The 22104-nt window shown below is 46.5% G+C and overlaps 1 protein-coding gene across 3 annotated transcripts in view; it reads left to right on the forward strand.

The window, feature by feature from the left end:
• Window positions 1-15720, forward strand: part of jade1 (jade family PHD finger 1) — a 31740-nt gene extending 16020 nt beyond the window's left edge. The window contains exons 6-11 of one of the 3 annotated variants that reach the window (XR_005474586.1): window positions 971-1182; window positions 1277-1444; window positions 1898-2014; window positions 4289-4848; window positions 15248-15414; window positions 15540-15720. Coding sequence is in view for 2 of the 3 variants with exons in the window: in XM_038982988.1 (XP_038838916.1) it covers window positions 971-1182; window positions 1277-1444; window positions 1898-2014; window positions 4289-4780 (989 nt within the window). In the remaining variant the exon portion in view is untranslated. Of the gene's footprint in view, window positions 1-970; window positions 1183-1276; window positions 1445-1897; window positions 2015-4288; window positions 5571-15247; window positions 15415-15539 lie in introns of those variants that run through there. The other 2 variants (XM_038982988.1, XM_038982989.1) reach the window with 2 other exon arrangements.
• The last annotated feature ends 6384 nt before the right edge of the window (window positions 15721-22104 follow it).

The following is a 22104-nucleotide window of genomic DNA, read 5'->3' on the forward strand; positions in this document are numbered from 1 at the left end:
TTAGTCTAGACCAGTGGTTCTCTACTGGGGGGTCAGGGGTTAGTCTAGACCAGTGGTTCTCTAGTGGAGGGTTAGGGGTTAGTCTAGACCAGTGGTTCTCTACTGGGGGGTTAGTCTAGACCAGTGGTTCTCTACTGGGGGGTTAGGGGTTAGTCTAGACCAGTGGTTCTCTACTGGGGGGTTAGGGGTTAGTCTAGACCAGTGGTTCTCTACTGGGGGGTTAGTCTAGACCAGTGGTTCTCTAGTGGAGGGTTAGGGGTTAGTCTAGACCAGTGGTTATCTACTGGGGGGTTAGGGGTTAGTCTAGACCAGTGGTTCTCTACTGGGGGGTTAGGGGTTAGTCTAGACCAGTGGTTCTCTAGTGGAGGGTTAGGGGTTAGTCTAGACCAGTGGTTCTCTCCTGGGGGGTTAGGGGTTAGTCTAGACCAGTGGTTCTCTCCTGGGGGGTTAGGGGTTAGTCTAGACCAGTGGTTCTCTACTGGGGGGTTAGGGGTTAGTCTAGACCAGTGGTTCTCTCCTGGGGGGTTAGGGGTTAGTCTAGACCAGTGGTTCTCTCCTGGGGGGTCAGGGGTTAGTCTAGACCAGTGGTTCTCTACTGGGGGGTTAGGGGTTAGTCTAGACCAGGGCTTTTCTGCTGGTTTTGTCTCTAGAGCGATCCAATATTCGCATCGCAAAAATAATCCCAAATACAATCTGTTAAAATGTGTAATAGTATATTGGTAGTGTAGCAGTTATGTCAAGGGAAGAACATTCCCAACAATTTTATTGTGTTTTATTGTTGCCCATTTTCTAAACTCACTGGTTAGAGACCACAAAAATAGTTAACATTTTTACACATGTAAGTTCATTCTCATTTCTACACACTTTCTACCTGGTTTATTGTTGAGACTGGAGGATTTTTTACACTCAGATACCCACCAGTTGAGAACCGCTGGTCTAGACTCCTATAATACTGTTCACTGTTCTCCAGGCATGGCTGTGCTGGATGAGACCACCATGGAGAGAGCGATGGAGGAGTTTGAGCGGCGTTGCTGTGACAGAATGAGACATCCCATGGCAACGGAGGAGGGGTTTGGCATGGAGTACGACGAAGACGTTGTGTGTGACGTGTGTCGGTCACCTGACGGCGAGGACAACAATGAGATGGTGTTCTGTGACAAGTGCAACATCTGTGTTCACCAGGTATGGCTTTTGTTTTATGTAGACCGTGTTAAATAGCGCTCATAATTATGCTCTTCAATGGCCAAACTTTCTGGGTGTGTTCTGTATGTTCCAGGCGTGTTATGGGATTCTGAAGGTGCCAAAGGGAAGCTGGCTGTGTCGGACCTGTGCTCTCGGCATCTCGCCCAAATGCCAAGTCTGCCGCAAGAAGGGCGGGGCCATGAAGCCCACCCGCAGCGGAACCAAGTGGTTCCACGTCAGCTGTGCCCTGTGGATCCCCGAGGTGACGACCCCTGACCCCTTAACCCTGACCCCTTAACCCTGACCCCTTAACCCTGACCCCTTAACCCTGACCCCTGACCCCTTAACCCTGACCCCTGACCCCTTAACCCTGACCCCTTAACCCTGACCCTTAACCCTGACCCCTTAACCCTGAGACCTTAACCCTGAGACCTTAACCCTGACCCCTTAACCCTGAGACCTTAACCCTGACCCCTTAACCCTGAGACCTTAACCCTGAGACCTTAACCCTGACCCTTAACCCTGCTTATTGTACATTAATTGACTTCTGTGTGGAAGATAACAATTGTGTTCAACTTCTGTTATCTGATGTCATCAAAGTGATTTTGTAGCAAATGTTTTGCGATGCTTTATCTTATGTAAACAAAAGACAGTGAAACTGCAGATTTCTGACAGCTAATGTGACCCCTGGTCTGTATTGTGTATGTCTGCCTAGGTGAGCACTGGGAACCCAGAGAAGATGGAGCCGATCACCAACATGTCCCACATCCCCAGTAACAGATGGGCTCTGACCTGCTGTCTCTGTAAAGACCAGACTGGAGCCTGTATACAGGTACACTCTGACCTGCTGTCTCTGTAAAGACCAGACTGGAGCCTGTATACAGGTACACTCTGACCTGCTGTCTCTGTAAAGACCAGACTGGAGCCTGTATACAGGTACACTCTGACCTGCTGTCTCTGTAGACCAGACTGGAGCCTGTATACAGGTACACTCTGACCTGCTGTCTCTGTAAAGACCAGACTGGAGCCTGTATACAGGTACACTCTGACCTGCTGTCTCTGTAAGACCAGACTGGAGCCTGTATACAGGTACACTCTGACCTGCTGTCTCTGTAAAGACCAGACTGGAGCCTGTATACAGGTACACTCTGACCTGCTGTCTCTGTAAAGACCAGACTGGAGCCTGTATACAGGTACACTCTGACCTGCTGTCTCTGTAAAGACCAGACTGGAGCCTGTATACAGGTACACTCTGACCTGCTGTCTCTGTAAGACCAGACTGGAGCCTGTATACAGGTACACTCTGACCTGCTGTCTCTGTAGACCAGACTGGAGCCTGTATACAGGTACACTCTGACCTGCTGTCTCTGTAAGACCAGACTGGAGCCTGTATACAGGTACACTCTGACCTGCTGTCTCTGTAAGACCAGACTGGAGCCTGTATACAGGTACACTCTGACCTGCTGTCTCTGTAGACCAGACTGGAGCCTGTATACAGGTACACTCTGACCTGCTGTCTCTGTAAAGACCAGACTGGAGCCTGTATACAGGTACACTCTGACCTGCTGTCTCTGTAAAGACCAGACTGGAGCCTGTATACAGGTACACTCTGACCTGCTGTCTCTGTAGACCAGACTGGAGCCTGTATACAGGTACACTCTGACCTGCTGTTTCTGTAGACCAGACTGGAGCCTGTATACAGGTACACTCTGACCTGCTGTCTCTGTAGACCAGACTGGAGCCTGTATACAGGTACACTCTGACCTGCTGTCTCTGTAGACCAGACTGGAGCCTGTATACAGGTACACTCTGACCTGCTGTCTCTGTAGACCAGACTGGAGCCTGTATACAGGTACACGCTGACCTGCTGTCTCTGTAAAGACCAGACTGGAGCCTGTATACAGGTACACGCTGACCTGCTGTCTCTGTAAAGACCAGACTGGAGCCTGTATACAGGTACACTCTGACCTGCTGTCTCTGTAGACCAGACTGGAGCCTGTATACAGGTACACTCTGACCTGCTGTCTCTGTAAAGACCAGACTGGAGCCTGTATACAGGTACACTCTGACCTGCTGTCTCTGTAGACCAGACTGGAGCCTGTATACAGGTACACGCTGACCTGCTGTCTCTGTAAAGACCAGACTGGAGCCTGTATACAGGTACACTCTGACCTGCTGTCTCTGTAAAGAACAGACTGGAGCCTGTATACAGGTACACGCTGACCTGCTGTCTCTGTAAAGACCAGACTGGAGCCTGTATACAGGTACACTCTGACCTGCTGTCTCTGTAGACCAGACTGGAGCCTGTATACAGGTACACACTGACCTGCTGTCTCTGTAGACCAGACTGGAGCCTGTATACAGGTACACACTGACCTGCTGTCTCTGTAAAGACCAGACTGGAGCCTGTATACAGGTACACTCTGACCTGCTGTCTCTGTAGACCAGACTGGAGCCTGTATACAGGTACACTCTGACCTGCTGTCTCTGTAAAGACCAGACTGGAGCCTGTATACAGGTACACTCTGACCTGCTGTCTCTCTAGACCAGACTGGAGCCTGTATACAGGTACACTCTGACCTGCTGTCTCTGTAAAGACCAGACTGGAGCCTGTATACAGGTACACTCTGACCTGCTGTCTCTGTAGACCAGACTGGAGCCTGTATACAGGTACACGCTGACCTGCTGTCTCTGTAAAGACCAGACTGGAGCCTGTATACAGGTACACGCTGACCTGCTGTCTCTGTAAAGACCAGACTGGAGCCTGTATACAGGTACACGCTGACCTGCTGTCTCTGTAAAGACCAGACTGGAGCCTGTATACAGGTACACGCTGACCTGCTGTCTCTGTAGACCAGACTGGAGCCTGTATACAGGTACACTCTGACCTGCTGTCTCTGTAAAGACCAGACTGGAGCCTGTATACAGGTCCACACTGACCTGCTGTCTCTGTAGACCAGACTGGATCTATGTAGCTACTGCATGGAGAAGGCTTTAATAACTCTGTCACGTTAGCAGTCCTTTCTCTGTCAGTTTTTTCTGTCTATTCAGCAACTTTGTTAGTTACCTGTCAGTTGCCTTAGCATTCCTCTCTCTGTTCCCGCAGTGTTCAGCTAAAAGCTGTCAGACAGCGTTCCATGTGAGCTGTGCCTTAGACAGCAGCCTGGAGATGAACATCATCAAAGAGCAGGACGAGGTCAAGTCCTTCTGCCCCAAACACTCTGGTCTGGTGGGAGGAGAGGAGGGGAGGAGGGGAGGGAGAGATGAAGTTCCTAACCCCCCTGCCCCTCATGCAGTCCCCAACCCGGTGGAGGTCCTGAACCTCCGTCACATCAGACTACAGCAGCTGGAGGAGTCACACCAGTTAGTTGACGTGAAGGAGGTGTCCCAGGCCCTGCAGCTGAACCAGGAGACAGTCAACTTCATGTATCGCTACTGGAAGCTGAAATGCCAAGCCAATCACAGCCAGCCATTGCTGACCCCCCAGATGGAGGAGGAGAGTGTGGCGAGGAGAGAGCATGATATCGTTCTCCGCCACCTGTTTCCCCAGGGCGGGGTCGCTACGCCTCCCAGGCCGGGGTCGCTGGCTATTGGCTGACTGTCTCCAGCTGCAGAGGGGAGGAGCCACCAGAGGGGGATGACTAACTCCTAACCCAATACCAGCAGGTATCTCTCTAACCGTTGAAATAAATCTGGAGTGCAGCGTTAAATTACCTGGCTGTTGCCTGTGTGCTCATCTAATGACTAGAGACAGAATTACTGTACTCCTCAGAACCAGACAGAACTAATGTACTCAGAACATTTACATTTAAGTCATTTAGCAGACGCTCTTATCCAGAGCGACTTACAAATTGGAAAGTTCATACATATTCATCCTGGTCCCCCCGTGGGGAATGAACCCACAACCCTGGCGTTGCAAGCGCCATGCTCTACCAACTGAGCCACACGGGACTACAGAACCAGACAGAACTACTGTACTCCTCAGAACCAGACAGAGCTACTGTACTCCTCAGAACCAGACAGAGCTACTGTACTCCTCAGAACCAGACAGAGCTACTGTACTCCTCAGAACCAGACAGAGCTACTGTACTCCTCAGAACCAGACAGAGCTACTGTACTCCTCAGAACCAGACAGAACTAATGTACTCAGAACCAGACAGAGCTACTGTACTGTGACTCTAACCCGCCTTACTGTGACTCTAACCCACCATACTGTGTAATTGACCCTGACTCTAACCCGCCTTACTGTGACTCTAACCCCCCGTACAGTCAAATTGACCCTGACTCTAACCCACCATACAGTCAAATTGACCCTGACTCTAACCCCCCGTACAGTCAAATTGACCCTGACTCTAACCCCCGTACAGTCAAATTGACCCTGACTCTAACCCCCGTACAGTCAAATTGACCCTGACTCTAACCCCCCGTACAGTCAAATTGACCCTGACTCTAACCCCCCGTACAGTCAAATTGACCCTGACTCTAACCCCCCGTACAGTCAAATTGACCCTGACTCTAACCCCCCGTACAGTCAAATTGACCCTGACTCTAACCCCCCGTACAGTCAAATTGACCCTGACTCTAACCCCCCGTACAGTCAAATTGACCCTGACTCTAACCCACCATACAGTCAAATTGACCCTGACTCTAACCCACCATACAGTCAAATTGACCCTGACTCTAACCCCCCGTACAGTCAAATTGACCCTGACTCTAACCCACCATACAGTCAAATTGACCCTGACTCTAACCCACCATACAGTCAAATTGACCCTGACTCTAACCCACCATACAGTGTAATGGACCCTGACTCTAACCCACCATACAGTGTAATGGACCCTGACTCTAACCCACCATACAGTGTAATGGACCCTGACTCTAACCCGCCATACTGTGTAATGGACCCTGACTCTAACCCGCCACACTGTGTAATGGACCCTGACTCTAACCCACCATACTGTGTAATGGACCCTGACTCTAACCCACCATACTGTCAAATTGACCCTGACTCTAACCCACCATACTGTGTAATGGACCCTGACTCTAACCCACCATACTGTGTAATGGACCCTGACTCTAACCCACATTACAGTCAATTTATATCAATTACAAGTAATATAGACAGCCTACATGGTTAATGTTTGCCATTTACCTATGTGTTATCAGTTGATGTTATTCTTCAATAACACAAACTCCAAAGCAAATCAGGGGGAGAAATAGGTTGATTTTGAGAAGGACAAATCATAGATGTAATGCTGGGAGGTAGATGTGCAGTCTCCCCAGTTTTCCTCCCCAGAACAAAGGAACAGGATGCCATTAGGACTCTAGTTTTGAGTCCTCATCCTCTATCTTCAAAGTATTCTTATATATATGCTAGATCACATTTATAAATGTGTTTTTTGTTAACAAATCAATTATAATCAGGACATGGGTGGAATAAATCATGTTTATCTTGAACAAATGAAAAAAGGTTTCACTTGATGTTTATTGCTTTGAACTGGACAAATTTTACATATAGTATTTTAGGAATATGAGAAATGAGCCACATTGAACACAAATTCAATGGGGCTCATTTACACACCACACGAGGGACAGAGTTGTACTATGTGTGTGTTGTAAATGTATTTCTTGCATTTGGTGCATATGTACTGAATCTTCCTGTCCTTCTTGGGTCCACACACATCGCAGCGCTTCTTCTTGTTGCTACCGGCTGCAATCTACAATGATGGAAACACTTAGTTCAGGAATTTTACTAACATCTCAATCACTCGCATAGATAGTTACAGCAGGCCAAGGTAGGAAAGTCCGACACACACATGCAACAACATCACTCACACTTACTTCTGGAATTGGAGTTGTTGGTTCTGTGGATGTGGCCCCAGCATCCTCCTCCTGAATCGTCCTCACGATGGCTGCAGAAGGGGTCCTTGGGATGTGTTGCCTCACCAATGCCTTGCTTAGTACCACATTTTTGCTTTCTTTGGCACGTAGGACACTAGGGATGTGTCGGCTGTGAACATAAACTTAGAGGAATTGATAGGCCTGTTCTGTGTATTCAACAGCTGAGGTGGGAGCTCTGGCTGGTTCCTACCATCGTCAGCTTCCTCGAGGAGCTCCTGTCCCAGCTTGTGCGTAGTAAAAAAAGTTAATGCATGTGATTTGGCCACGGAGTCCCTGTATCACATCCAGGACAACCCACATGCCTTGGTTCTTCTCAGGGGATCCTCCATCTGACTTCCCCGTATACACTTGCAATACACTTTTCTACCCATTGGATCAGTTTCTGCATCCTACAGGGGATTCTGTGGATTCCCCGTAGACACTTGCAAGTTCCACGCATATGATGAAGCAGTATCACAGGCAGCCCAGATCTTGATTCCATATTTTGTTGTTTTAGACGGTATGTACTTCCTGAAGGGGCAGGGGCCCCTAAATGACATAAGCTGCTCATCAACAGTAACGTTGGGCCCAGGGTTGTAAAACAGGGGAAGGAGGTCCACCCACTTGTCCCACACTGACCTGATTGCAGCTAGCTTGTCTCTCTACACTGACCTGATTGCAGCTAGCTTGTCTCTCTGCCGCCGAGCTGGTCCGTTGTCTCGGTTATCGAAGCGGATATTCCTGGAAATAACGTGGAAGTTTTCCAGAGACATTGTTGCACAGAAAAGTTCTGACAGTTTCTGCATCCCACAGGGATTCTGTGGATTCCTCCTTGGATCAGTTTCTGCATCCCTCCGGGTTTCTGTGGATTCCCCATTGGATCAGTTTCTGCATCCTACAGGGATTCTGTGGATTCCCCATTGGATCAGTTTCTGCATCCCTCCGGGATTCTGTGGATTCCTCCTTGGATCAGTTTCTGCATCCCTCCGGGATTCTGTGGATTCCCCATTGGATCAGTTTCTGCATCCCTCCGGGATTCTGTGGATTCCTCCTTGGATCAGTTTCTGCATCCCTCCGGGATTCTGTGGATTCCTCCTTGGATCAATTTCTGCATCCCTCCGGGATTCTGTGGATTCCTCCTTGGATCAGTTTCTGCATCCCTCCGTGATTCTGTGAATTCCTCCTTGGATCAGTTTCTGCATCCCTCCGGGATTCTGTGAATTCCTCCTTGGATCAGTTTCTGCATCCCTCCGAGATTCTGTGAATTCCTCCTTGGATCAGTTTCTGCATCCTACAGGGATTCTGTGGATTCCTCCTTGGATCAGTTTCTGCATCCCTCCGGGATTCTGTGGATTCCCCATTGGATCAGTTTCTGCATGGTGCAGTCCATGATTTTCTGTATGGTGTCTGGGATGAGCAGTTCAGAATGATGGTGGTGTCTGGGATGAACAGTCCAGAATGATTTTCTGGATGGTGTCTGGGATGAACAGTCCAGAAGAAGACTATGTCCTGCACATGAGTAACCGCCATCCACGTCGGCCCTGGTTGCATCCTTATCACATTGGCAGCCATGCGGGGTGGCTCATTCCTTGGGCAAGAAGACTGTTCAATTTTTTTTTTTAAATGACATCCATATTTCTCCTCAGCCAGCCTGTCAGCAATCTGGCTGAGGTTCAATCTCATCCTCTTCTTCCAACTCACTGTCAGACAGAGACATGATCCTCATATTCAGAAAATTCTACATCTTCCAAACTGAAAGACGCTCCTTCCACACTAGCTTCTCTCTGCAAAAATGATTTCTAAGGCCCTCTGAGCAGAGATTATTACATGAAAAGCTATTTATTTGTTGTGTCCCTCCCCTAATTTGCACCTGGCTGGGGTAGTGTAGGAAAAATCCTGAATCGAAATAACATTGTGCAGGTTCACACACTACAAAGGGTAAAGAATGCAAGAAAAGCAGACAGGCAAGCAGGGAGACACGGGTTCTTGGTGCTGAAACAGAAGGCCCAGGGAGGAGTAGGACCTAGTGAAGGCACACAGCAAGCCTTTTTTTCACCTACACACACACTTTTCCACACTTTTATTACCCTCTGGTCGAACACCACATAAGTAATATAAATGTGTAGGGGGTGCAGTGTGCACTCAATGAAAGTGTGTTCTTTTACATGTTCATGGAAATTGAGCGAATGCCAATGAGTCTCAGAATGAGGAATTTTTTCAACCCATCAATTTGATGAGATAAATGAGTTCCACAGACCCGAACACCACACAAGTGTTAAGCATGAGAATAGTATGCTATTCACCTGTTATCTTCCGGCGCCGAAAAGAGATGGCCGCCTCGCTTCGCGTTCCTTGGAAAATATGCAGTTTTTTGTTTTTTTATGTGTTATTTCTTACATCGGTACCCCAGGTAATCTTAGGTTTCATTACATACAGTCGGGAGGAACTACTGAATATACGATTAACGTCAACTCATCATCGTTCCTACCAGGAATATGACTTTCCCGAAACGGATCCAGTGTTTTGCCTTCCACCCAATACAATGGATCTGATCCCAGCCGGCGACCCTGTGCGACGCCGAAAAAGGGGCAAACGAGGCGGTCTCGTGGTCAGGCTTCGGAGACGGGCACATCGCGCTCCACTCCCTAGCATACTACTCGCCAATGTCCAGTCTCTTGACAATAAGGTTGATGAAATCCGAGCACGGGTAGCATTCCAGAGAGACATCAGGGATTGCAACGTGCTCTGCTTCACGGAAACATGGCTAACTCAAGGGACGCTAACGGAGTCGGTGCAGCCAGCTGGTTTCTTCATGCATCGCGCCGACAGAAACAAACATCTTTCCGGTAAGAAGAGGGGCGGGGGGGTATGCCTTATGATTAACGAGAAGTGGTGTGATCATCATAACAACACACAGGAACTCAAGTCATTCTGTTCACCTGATCTAGAACTCCTCACAATCAAATGTCGACCGCATTATCTACCAAGGGAATTCTCTTCAATCATAATCACAGCCGTATATATTCCCCCCCCAAGCAGACACATCGATGGCCCTGAACGAACTTTATCTGACTCTTTGTAAACTGGAAACCACACACCCTGAGGCTGCATTCATCGTAGCTGGGGATTTTAACAAGGCTAATCTAAAAACAAAACTCCCTAAATTCTATCAGCATATCGATTGTGCTACCAGGGCTGGAAAAACCCTAGATCATTGTTATACTAATTTCCGCGACGCATATAAGGCCCTCCCCCGCCCCCCTTTCGGAAAAGCTGACCACGACTCCATTTTGTTGCTTCCAGCCTACAAACAGAAACTCAAACAACAAGCTCCCGCGCTCAGGTCTGTTCAACGCTGGTCCGACCAATCTGAATCCACGCTTCAAGACTGCTTCGATCACGCGGATTGGAATATGTTCCGCATCGCGTCCAACAACAATATTGACGAATATGCTGATTCGGTGAGCGAGTTCATTAGGAAGTGCATTGACGATGTCGTACCCACAGCAACGATAAAAACATTCCCAAACCAGAAACCGTGGATTGACGGCAGCATTCGCGTGAAACTGAAAGCGCGAACCACTGCTTTTAACCAGGGCAAGGTGACCGGAAGCATGACCGAATACAAACAGTGTAGCTATTCTCTCCGCAAGGCAATCAAACAGGCTAAGTCCCAGTACAGAGACAAAATCGAGTCGCAATTCAACAGCTCAGACACAAGAGGTATGTGGCAGGGTCTACAGTCAATCACGGATTACAAAAAGAAAACCAGCCCCGTCGCGGACCAGGATGTCTTGCTCCCAGACAGGCTAAACAACTTTTTTGCCCGCTTTGAGGACAATACAGTGCCACTGACACGGCCCCCTACCAAAGCCTGCGGGCTCTCCTTCACTGCAGCCGAGGTGAGTAAAACATTTAAACGTGTTAACCCTCGCAAGGCTGCAGGCCCAGACGGCATTCCCAGCCGCGTCCTCAGAGCATGCGCAGACCAGCTGGCTGGTGTGTTTACGGACATATTCAATCAATCCTTATCCCAGTCTGCTGTTCCCACATGCTTCAAGAGGGCCACCATTGTTCCTGTTCCCAAGAAAGCTAAGGTAACTGAGCTAAACGACTACCGCCCCGTAGCACTCACTTCCGTCATCATGAAGTGCTTTGAGAGACTAGTCAAGGACCATATCACCTCCACCCTACCGGACACCCTAGACCCACTCCAATTTGCTTACCGACCCAATAGGTCCACAGACGACGCAATCGCAACCACACTGCACACTGCCCTAACCCATCTGGACAAGAGGAATACCCATGTGAGAATGCTGTTCATCGATTACAGCTCAGCATTTAACACCATAGTACCCTCCAAACTCGTCATCAAGCTCGAGACCCTGGGTCTCGACCCCGCCCTGTGCAACTGGGTCCTGGACTTCCTGACGGGCCGCCCCCAGGTGGTGAGGGTAGGTAACATCTCCACCCCGCTGATCCTCAACACTGGGGCCCCACAAGGGTGCGTTCTGAGCCCTCTCCTGTACTCCCTGTTCACCCACGACTGCGTGGCCATGCACGCCTCCAACTCAATCATCAAGTTTGCGGATGACACTACAGTGGTAGGCTTGATTACCAACAACGACGAGACGGCCTACAGGGAGGAGGTGAGGGCCCTCGGAGTGTGGTGTCAGGAAAATAACCTCACACTCAACGTCAACAAAACAAAGGAGATGATTGTGGACTTCAGGAAACAGCAGAGGGAGCACCCCCCTATCCACATCGACGGGTCAGTAGTGGAGAAGGTGGAAAGTTTTAAGTTCCTCGGTGTACACATCACGGACAAACTGAATTGGTCCACCCACACAGACAGCGTTGTGAAGAAGGCGCAGCAGCGCCTCTTCAACCTCAGGAGGCTGAAGAAATTCGGCTTGTCACCAAAAGCACTCACAAACTTCTACAGATGCACAATCGAGAGCATCCTGTCGGGCTGTATCACCGCCTGGTACGGCAACTGCTCCGCCCACAACCGTAAGGCTCTCCAGAGGGTAGTGAGGTCTGCAGAACGCATCACCAGGGGCAAACTACCTGCCCTCCAGGACACCTACACCACCCGATGTCACAGGAAGGCCATAAAGATCATCAAGGACAACAACCACCCAAGCCACTGCCTGTTCACCCCGCTATCATCCAGAAGGCGAGGTCAGTACAGGTGCATCAAAGCAGGGACCGAGAGACTGAAAAACAGCTTCTATCTCAAGGCCATCAGACTGTTAAACAGCCACCACTAACATTTAGCGGCCGCTGCCAACATACTGACTCAACTCCAGCCACTTTAAAAATGGGAATTGATGGAAATTATGTAAAAATGTACCACTAGCCACTTTAAACAATGCCACTTAATATAATGTTTACATACCCTACATTACCCATCTCATATGTATATACTGTACTCTATATCATCTACTGCATCTTGCCATCTTTATGTAATACATGTACCACTAGCCACTTTAAACTATGCCACTTTATGTTTACATACCCTACAGTACTCATCTCATATGTATATACCGTACTCTATACCATCTACTGCATCTGCCATGCCGTTCTGTACCACCACTCATTCATATATCTTTATGTACATATTCTTTATCCCTTTACACTTGTGTGTGTGTGTGTAAGGTAGTAGTTGTGGAATTGTTAGGTTAGATTACTTGTTGGTTATTACTGCATTGTCGGAACTAGAAGCACAAGCATTTCGCTACACTCGCATTAACATCTGCTAACCATGTGTATGTGACTAATAAAATTTGATTTGATTTGATATTCACCTGCTATTCCTTCTAAGAAATGAAGGTGTGGCGGAGGTGTCTACAGATAAGCCGTATTCTGACCTTTTACTTAATTCCACCACCTTTATGCACAATGAATAAGGTTGAGCGGGTTGCTGTGGAACATCTTTCTCCTGTAATTTACAACTTGATAAGGTCTATGGATTCTAGGTAAATATGGCAGCAAACTGAAGGATATCACCTTTTCCAAAGTGAACTTCATGTAATGCTGGCCTTAAGGGACAGATCGCAATTTAATGGGGGGCAGGGGTGGTCCAATATAGGTTTGTTAAACTTTTTTTGCTTTTGTGAGGGTAGTGTGTTATTTATTAAACAGGGGAGGGTAGTGTGTTATTAGACAGGGGAGGGTAGTGTGTTATTAGACAGGGGAGGGTAGTGTGTTATTAGACAGGGGAGGGTAGTGTGTTAGACAGGGGAGGGTAGTGTGTTATTTATTAGACAGGGGAGGGTAGTGTGTTATTAGACAGGGGAGGGTAGTGTGTTATTAGACAGGGGAGGGTAGTGTGTTATTAGACAGGGGAGGGTAGTGTGTTATTTATTAGACAGGGGAGGGTAGTGTGTTATTAGACAGGGGAGGGTAGTGTGTTATTAGACAGGGGAGGGTAGTGTGTTATTAGACAGGGGAGGGTAGTGTGTTATTTATTAGACAGGGGAGGGTAGTGTGTTATTTATTAGACAGGGGAGGGTAGTGTGTTATTTATTAGACAGGGGAGGGTAGTGTGTTATTTATTAGACAGGGGAGGGTAGTGTGTTATTTATTAGACAGGGGAGGGTAGTGTGTTATTTATTAGACAGGGGAGGGTAGTGTGTTATTTATTAGACAGGGGAGGGTAGTGTGTTATTTATTAGACAGGGGAGGGTAGTGTGTTATTAGACAGGGGAGGGTAGTGTGTTATTAGACAGGGGAGGGTAGTGTTATTTATTGGACAGGGGAGGTGTTAGAGCCAATTTGGACATATTTGTATAAAAGACTGAACATACTGAGTTCCATGTACATTTGTGTAAATATATTAATATATATGATGAAATATTTGGTACATACCTTTATGATTTATATTTACATGATTGAGATATATTCATTTGTTGTTAGTGTAATTCAGTTTTTGGCCCCCCCTCTTGCCCATTCATTGTACTGTGTTAAGTGTGTTAGTATAAAGGCAGGAAGTTGGTTCTTCGGGGGAAGGAGTCCTTGCTAGACGCGGGAGCGGTATAGTTTTTTGACCATACAGACAGACAGGTCATATTATGTATTTGCCATATCAAGTAATCTCTGCTTTAAGTTGATTGGAGAATAATTTTTTGTTAGATATAAGAAGAATAAACATTTTTGTTGCACCATATCCCTGGATCTCATTGAATGTTTGGCCGTTTGGAAACCTTGTGTAGGGACTGTATGCGTACGAAACAACCCCGCTTCAGGCTTGGGCAGTGGCTATGGTAAAGAGGAAAGGAAGCCACTACATTCAAGTCAAAAAACTCCGTGAAGGATTACTATCGGAGGGAAATCTCCGGTTCGGACACACGCTGGATTTTGTTCTATTTGTAATTGCATTCGGACCATAAGGACAGCTCGCTTGGAAGGATTTGAACTCCTAGATTTCGCCAGCCGTGAGTAACCACTGCGAATGAATGAGCTGCCCTGTTCAATGCGATCGTTTGATCATGCATATTATGGATGCGCAAATGTGCTTATAATTGGAATGTTTGATAAACTTGGAAATGGAATTCAAAACACAGCGCTGTGAAAACAATTAAGAAGTTTAAGTTTGGGAAACACAGATCCTATGCACAATGTAGCCTGGATGTAGCCATAATCATATGTCTAATATTTGTCCTAACGTGGAAATGCAATGCATCAACGCAACGCAAACAATTTAAGGATCTAAAGACATGACAGCTATGTGAGCTCTTCATTTAGATGACACTACAACATTCTATGACAGCCATGTTAGTGTAACAGTTTAACTTTAGTCCGTCCCCTCGCCCCGACCCGGGCGCGAACCTGGGACCCTCTGCACACATCAACAACTGACACCCACGAAGCATCGTTACCCATCGCGCCACAAAAGCCATAGCCCTTGCAGAGCAAGGGGAACCACTACTTCAAGGTCTCAGAGCAAGTGACGTCACCGACAAAGGCTATTAGCGCGCACCACCGCTAACTAGATAGCCATTTCACATCGGTTACACTAGCTCTTCATTTACATGACTCTACATCATTCTATGACAGCATTGTTAGCTCCCCGTTTACATGACATGAGGAGTATTTAGACTATTCTATGTAACTGAATGTCTAGAATCAGAACAGTATTCACTATTCTAAAGGTTGGCCCAACTGTCTTGTCTTCTTGTAGGGATATTTCCAGAGGCAGAGAAAGACCCAGGGATCCAGATGGCCTCCATGGTGCAGCGACAGGGAGAGAAGGAACTCTTCATCCGCACCTTCTTCACCCTCCAGTCCTGCTCCAGCATCGTAGGCTCCCAGGTCCTGTGCTTTACTAAAGAGAGCCAGTTACTACAGGTAACATGTATATATATATACACACACACACACACACACACTTGTGTGGAGTTGAGCTTGGCTGCTTTAAGACCAACAGCAGTGGAGGTTTCCCCCCTGATTGGCTCTGTGTATTCCCCCTGCAGAGCTGGGCTGAGTTCGTCAGGACAGTGGATGCAGACATCACTGGGTACAACATCCAGAACTTTCCCCTTCCCTACCTGCTGAACAGAGCAGCTACTGTCAAGTCTTGACCTCTTTCTTGTGCAATTCCCCACTTGAAAAGGACAGTCCCTCCACATGAAGATTTTAACTGGATTTCACTCAATAAACAGCCATGGAATCAGTTGTTTGTCTTTTATTTACCATTCTTTGGTTGGCAGTAAACAGGTGAAAAACCTCAAAAAAGAGATGACAAATACAAGTTACTATTTGAGTTGACAGCCCAATCAAATACACAAAATTATCCACATTCACCCCAGATAAACACATTTCTGCCACCATAAAACACAAGGTTTCCACTTTTAAGCAAATGTTTCCCAAAATAGAAACCCACCATTTTTAATCAAATGAGCAGAATCAGTATATTTTTATCTAAATTTGCATTTTAGCCAAATACATTCAAAATATTTTTAGTAGTAAAAAATGACATTTCTTTTCTAATCAGTAGTTTTAAACAGACATCTTTCATTTTTTAGCCAAAGATTTTTAGACTATACATTTGTTACTGAATTAAGAACTTGGTTAACTAAGATTTCTACAAAGTTTAAATTACTTTTAACCATTTCAAACAAGTTCTTTGTCAACAATGAATTTGGCTCTTCTTACTTTTCCTTTATACCCCACAAACAACATTTAAAGTTATAAATACCACTGCAAAAGTCCTATCAAAGTTAAGAGTTAAGAGTCTGTGTTTTCCAGAGTATCATTAGCAGCGCACTGCTTAAGTCAGTCTAGCCAAGCATGGCTAATATGGCGCTTACCGGCTGTCTTTCACAGTTTTGTGGAGGGCTTGGACTTGCACAGTCACCTTGATCAAAGATGAAGTTTCCTTGGTCTTGTGGTGTTATAAATGCTCCTTTCACTGCGGTCTAAAGACAACAGCAGAGCCAGGTGCTGGCACGCCCAGATTGCCTGGAAGATTTGTTCCACCTGGTTCACCACTGATTGAAGGAGGAGGAGTTTCACCACTGAGGAGCTCCCAGGCAGTTTGTCAGCACAGCTACCCTGAAGGTCAGTACAGACTGGCCATGGCTCTATGGAAAGTTCTAGAATCAGAACGTCCAGATTCTAAGTCTAACCTGCCAGATCAATGTCTGTTGATGCAGTATTTGTTGTATATTGCCTTGTTGTATGTGGACCAGTCAGTCTAACAACTGGAGCTGTACCTGGCTGTCATAAGATACTAGAAACCACTTACATTTACATATAAAACATATAACATTATTACCCCACTACATATCTACAATACAAAATGTACAGTACAGAATGAATTATACCACCATTCAACAATATTTCAATGTATGCGCATGTCTTCACAGTCCCCGCTGTATTTATATCCTGCTTTTTAAATCTGATTCTACTGCTGCATCAGTTACCTGATGTGGAATAGAGTTCCATGTAGTCATGGCTCTATGTAGTACTGTGCGCCTCCCATAGTCTGTTCTGGACTTGGAGACTGTGAAGAGACCTCTGGTGGCATGTCTTGTGAGGTATGCATGGGTGTCCGAGCTGTGTACTAGTATTTTAAACAGACACCTCTGTACATTCAGCCTGTCAACACTTCTTACAAAAACAAGTAGTGATGAAGACAATCACTCTTCCACTTTGAGCCATGAGAGATTGACACGCATGTCATTAATGTCAGCTCTGTGTACTTTTAAGGGCCAGCCGTCCTGCCCTGTTCTGAACCAACTGCAATTTTCCCAAGTCCCTCTTTCTGGCACCTGACCACACGACTGAACAGTAGTCAAGGTGCGACAAAACTATGGCCTGTAGGACCTGCCTTGTTGATAGTGTTGTTAAGAAGGTAGAGCAGTGCTTTATTATGGACAGACTTCTCCCCATCTTAGCTACTGTTGTATCAATATGTTTGACCATGACAGGTTACAATCCAGGGTTACTCCAAGCTGTTTACTCTCAACTTCCTCATTACCACATTCATTACGAGATGTGGTTTAGGGTTTAGTGAATGATTTGTCCCAAATACAATGCTTTAAGTTTTTAAATATTTAGGACTAACTTATGGCATGTCGTTAGTAAAGATAGAAAAAGGTAAGGGGCCTAAACAGCTGCCCTATAAGATACTAGAGATCCCCAAACAGCAGTGATTTTGGTCCGACCCAAAAAACAACTCGCACACAAACCTTTGATGCTAAGAAATGCATTTGAATTAGGCCCCAAAAAATAATAATAGGATCTTCCACAAATGAAATTCACGAAAATGTTGTTTTCATAAACGATGACCTTTAAAAAGGCTGATGGAGTAGCGTGGCTGTCTCTCCTACCTGCCCACGTCTGTCCTCTATTAAAGTAATGGAAAGAGACATCTGGAGTGACGTGTCTATGTGCTTCTCATGGGCGGAAATCCCAGGGGGACGGGGGGGGCCCCCCCATCCTGGGAAAAATATAATTTGTCCCCCCCAATATATCACTGGAAACATAACTGTAATTGTAATAATATTAATAATATGCAATGAAAGCACTTGTGCTGATTATAGACACTTAATAGCGCGTTTTTAAGTTTCAAAAGATTGCGAACCCCCGCCCTTTGCTTCACAATGGTTTGATCCACTGCCAGTGGTACATGATGCAGGTACTGTGGGAATCTGACAGTGTCTGTCGTTGGTGGCTGACTTCCATTAGGTAGTTCAAATAAAGGATATATTAGACATTTCTTTACTTCTACCACTCAATACAATACACATTTATAACCGTCACCAGTCTTCATTTTCGCTGCATTAAATTACAGGTCACTCTTTATGTTAACTAGCGGTTAGCTGATTGCTAAGTAGCTACAGTAACATCAACCAGTGTTTGCAGCTATTTGAGTCAATGAGAGAAGCTAGCAATGCAATGTAGTGTTCCTTAGCTGGCAAGGTAACAGGGGGTTCGTGACTACCGTCTGAACGGCACCCAATGCACGTAACTAACGTGAGGTTAATCCAGTCAATCGCACCATAGCGATGTTTTATTTTGGCAGGGTTCACACACACTATAGGTGAATTTGCAGAGCTAGCGAGCAAACTAAAGCAACCATTAAATATCAAGCTAGCTAGTACCTATTCAATTTATGTGGATTGTCTTCAAAGATGCAATCTTTGCTATCGTCAGTTTATTCCAAGATCAGCATGCAGCTGTAGTGCTTCGAAGTCCCTGTGATAAGGTTAGCGATAAACTGACGTCTTGGAAATACCAATGTCCGTAACCTCTCCCTGTGTTTCCAGCGTGTCATCTATGTTCCTAACCTCTCCCTGTGTTCCCAGCGTGTCATCTATGTTCCTAACCTCTCCCTGTGTTTCCAGCGTGTCATCTATGTTCCTAACCTCTCCCTGTGTTTCCAGCGTGTCATCTATGTTCCTCACCTCTCCCTGTGTTCCCAGCGTGTCATCTATGTTCCTAACCTCTCCCTGTGTTTCCAGCGTGTCATCTATGTTCCTAACCTCTCCCTGTGTTTCCAGCGTGTCATCTATGTTCCTAACCTCTCCCTGTGTTTCCAGCGTGTCATCTATGTTCCTAACCTCTCCCTGTGTTTCCAGCGTGTCATCTATGTTCCTAACCTCTCCCTGTGTTTCCAGCCTGTCATCTATGTTCCTAACCTCTCCCTGTGTTTCCAGCGTGTCATCTATGTTCCTAACCTCTCCCTGTGTTTCCAGCGTGTCATCTATGTTCCTAACCTCTCCCTGTGTTTCCAGCGTGTCATCTATGTTCCTAACCTCTCCCTGTGTTCCCAGCGTGTCATCTATGTTCCTAACCTCTCCCTGTGTTCCCAGCGTGTCATCTATGTTCCTAACCTCTCCCTGTGTTTCCAGCGTGTCATCTATGTTCCTAACCTCTCCCTGTGTTTCCAGCGTGTCATCTATGTTCCTAACCTCTCCCTGTGTTTCCAGCGTGTCATCTATGTTCCTAACCTCTCCCTGTGTTTCCAGCGTGTCATCTATGTTCCTAACCTCTCACTGTGTTTCCAGCGTGTCATCTATGTTCCTAACCTCTCCCTGTGTTTCCAGCGTGGTACCAATGTCCGTAACCTCTCCCTGTGTTTCCAGCGTGTCATCTATGTTCCTAACTTCTCCCTGTTATTCCAGCGTGTCATCTATGTTCCTAACCTCTCCCTGTGTTTCCAGCGTGTCATCTATGTTCCTAACCTCTCCCTGTGTTTCCAGCGTGTCATCTATGTTCCTAACCTCTCCCTGTGTTTTCAGCGTGTCATCTATGTTCCTAACCTCTCCCTGTGTTTCCAGCGTGTCCTCTATGTTCCTAACCTCTCCCTGTGTTCCCAGCTTGTCATCTATGTTCCTAACCTCTCCCTGTGTTTCCAGCGTGTCATCTATGTTCCTAACCTCTCCCTGTGTTTCCAGCGTGTCCTCTATGTTCCTAACCTCTCCCTGTGTTTCCAGCGTGTCATCTATGTTCCTAATCTCTCCCTGTGTTTCCAGCGTGTCATCTATGTTCCTAACCTCTCCCTGTGTTTCCAGCGTGTCATCTATGTTCCTAACCTCTCCCTGTGTTTCCAGCGTGTCATCTATGTTCCTAACCTCTCCCTGTGTTTCCAGCGTGTCATCTATGTTCCTAACCTCTCCCTGTGTTTCCAGCGTGTCATCTATGTTCCTAACCTCTCCCTGTGTTTCCAGCGTGTCATCTATGTTCCTAACCTCTCCCTGTGTTTCCAGCGTGTCATCTATGTTCCTAACCTCTCCCTGTGTTTCCAGCGTGTCATCTATGTTCCTAACCTCTCCCTGTGTTTCCAGCGTGTCATCTATGTTCCTAACCTCTCCCTGTGTTTCCAGCGTGTCATCTATGTTCCTAACCTCTCCCTGTGTTTCCAGCGTGTCATCTATGTTCCTAACCTCTCCCTGTGTTTCCAGCGTGTCATCTATGTTCCTAACCTCTCCCTGTGTTTCCAGCGTGTCATCTATGTTCCTAACCTCTCCCTGTGTTTCCAGCGTGTCATCTATGTTCCTAACCTCTCCCTGTGTTTCCAGCGTGTCATCTATGTTCCTAACCTCTCCCTGTGTTTCCAGCGTGTCATCTATGTTCCTAACCTCTCCCTGTGTTTCCAGCGTGTCATCTATGTTCCTAACCTCTCCCTGTGTTTCCAGCGTGTCATCTATGTTCCTAACCTCTCCCTGTGTTTCCAGCGTGTCATCTATGTTCCTAACCTCTCCCTGTGTTTCCAGCGTTTCATCTATGTTCCTAACCTCTCCCTGTGTTTCCAGCGTGTCATCTATGTTCCTAACCTCTCCCTGTGTTTCCAGCGTGTCATCTATGTTCCTAACCTCTCCCTGTGTTTCCAGCGTGTCATCTATGTTCCTAACCTCTCCCTGTGTTTCCAGCGTGTCATCTATGTTCCTAACCTCTCCCTGTGTTTCCAGCGTGTCATCTATGTTCCTAACCTCTCCCTGTGTTTCCAGCGTGGTATCTATGTTCCTAACCTCTCCCTGTGTTTCCAGACTGTCATCTATGTTCCTAACCTCTCCCTGTGTTTCCAGCGTGTCATCTATGTTCCTAACCTCTCCCTGTGTTTCCAGCGTGTCATCTATGTTCCTAACCTCTCCCTGTGTTTCCAGCGTGTCATCTATGTTCCTAACCTCTCCCTGTGTTTCCAGCGTGTCATCTATGTTCCTAACCTCTCCCTGTGTTTCCAGCGTGTCATCTATGTTCCTAACCTCTCCCTGTGTTTCCAGCGTGTCATCTATGTTCCTAACCTCTCCCTGTGTTTCCAGCGTGTCATCTATGTTCCTAACCTCTCCCTGTGTTCCCAGCGTGTCATCTATGTTCCTAACCTCTCCCTGTGTTTCCAGCGTGTCATCTATGTTCCTAACCTCTCCCTGTGTTTCCAGCGTGTCATCTATGTTCTTAACCTCTCCCTGTGTTTCCAGCGTGTCATCTATGTTCCTAACCTCTCCCTGTGTTTCCAGCCTGTCATCTATGTTCCTAACCTCTCCCTGTGTTTCCAGCCTGTCATCTATGTTCCTAACCTCTCCCTGTGTTTCCAGCGTGGTACCTATCAGACAGAGGAGGAGATATTAATAATACTCTGAGTAAAAGAGAATGGTTTTTTTGCCCTCCACACATTATTTCCTAAAGAACTTAATGATGAAATGCCTATGTATGTTATGTTGTAAATTTGAACATGAAATATGTGCCTATTGTAGATTACTCTGATGTTTTTCGGATGATGTACCCAATGACTAATGAAAACTTGCTATGTCCTCATTGAGGTTTTACAGACGTGTTCAATACGCCTTATTTATACACTTTTGTAATATTTATGAAATGCATATAGTTATATTTGGTAGCACTTATTTGTTTTTCCTTTGCCTCCAACCCCTTTCGATGTGTAGAACGGATATGGGTGGGGCCAGGTCTACATAAGGGTGCACATTTTAAAAAATCACAAAAGCTCTGAGGCCGATATGTAAGCTTATTAAATATCGATGATACTATCAAGAGCAGTGTGCGGTTTCCTTTTTCCTTCATCTTGTTCAATTG

Source organism: Salvelinus namaycush, unplaced genomic scaffold (assembly GCF_016432855.1).
Source record: "Salvelinus namaycush isolate Seneca unplaced genomic scaffold, SaNama_1.0 Scaffold139, whole genome shotgun sequence".
Taxonomy (NCBI): Eukaryota; Metazoa; Chordata; class Actinopteri; order Salmoniformes; family Salmonidae; genus Salvelinus; species Salvelinus namaycush.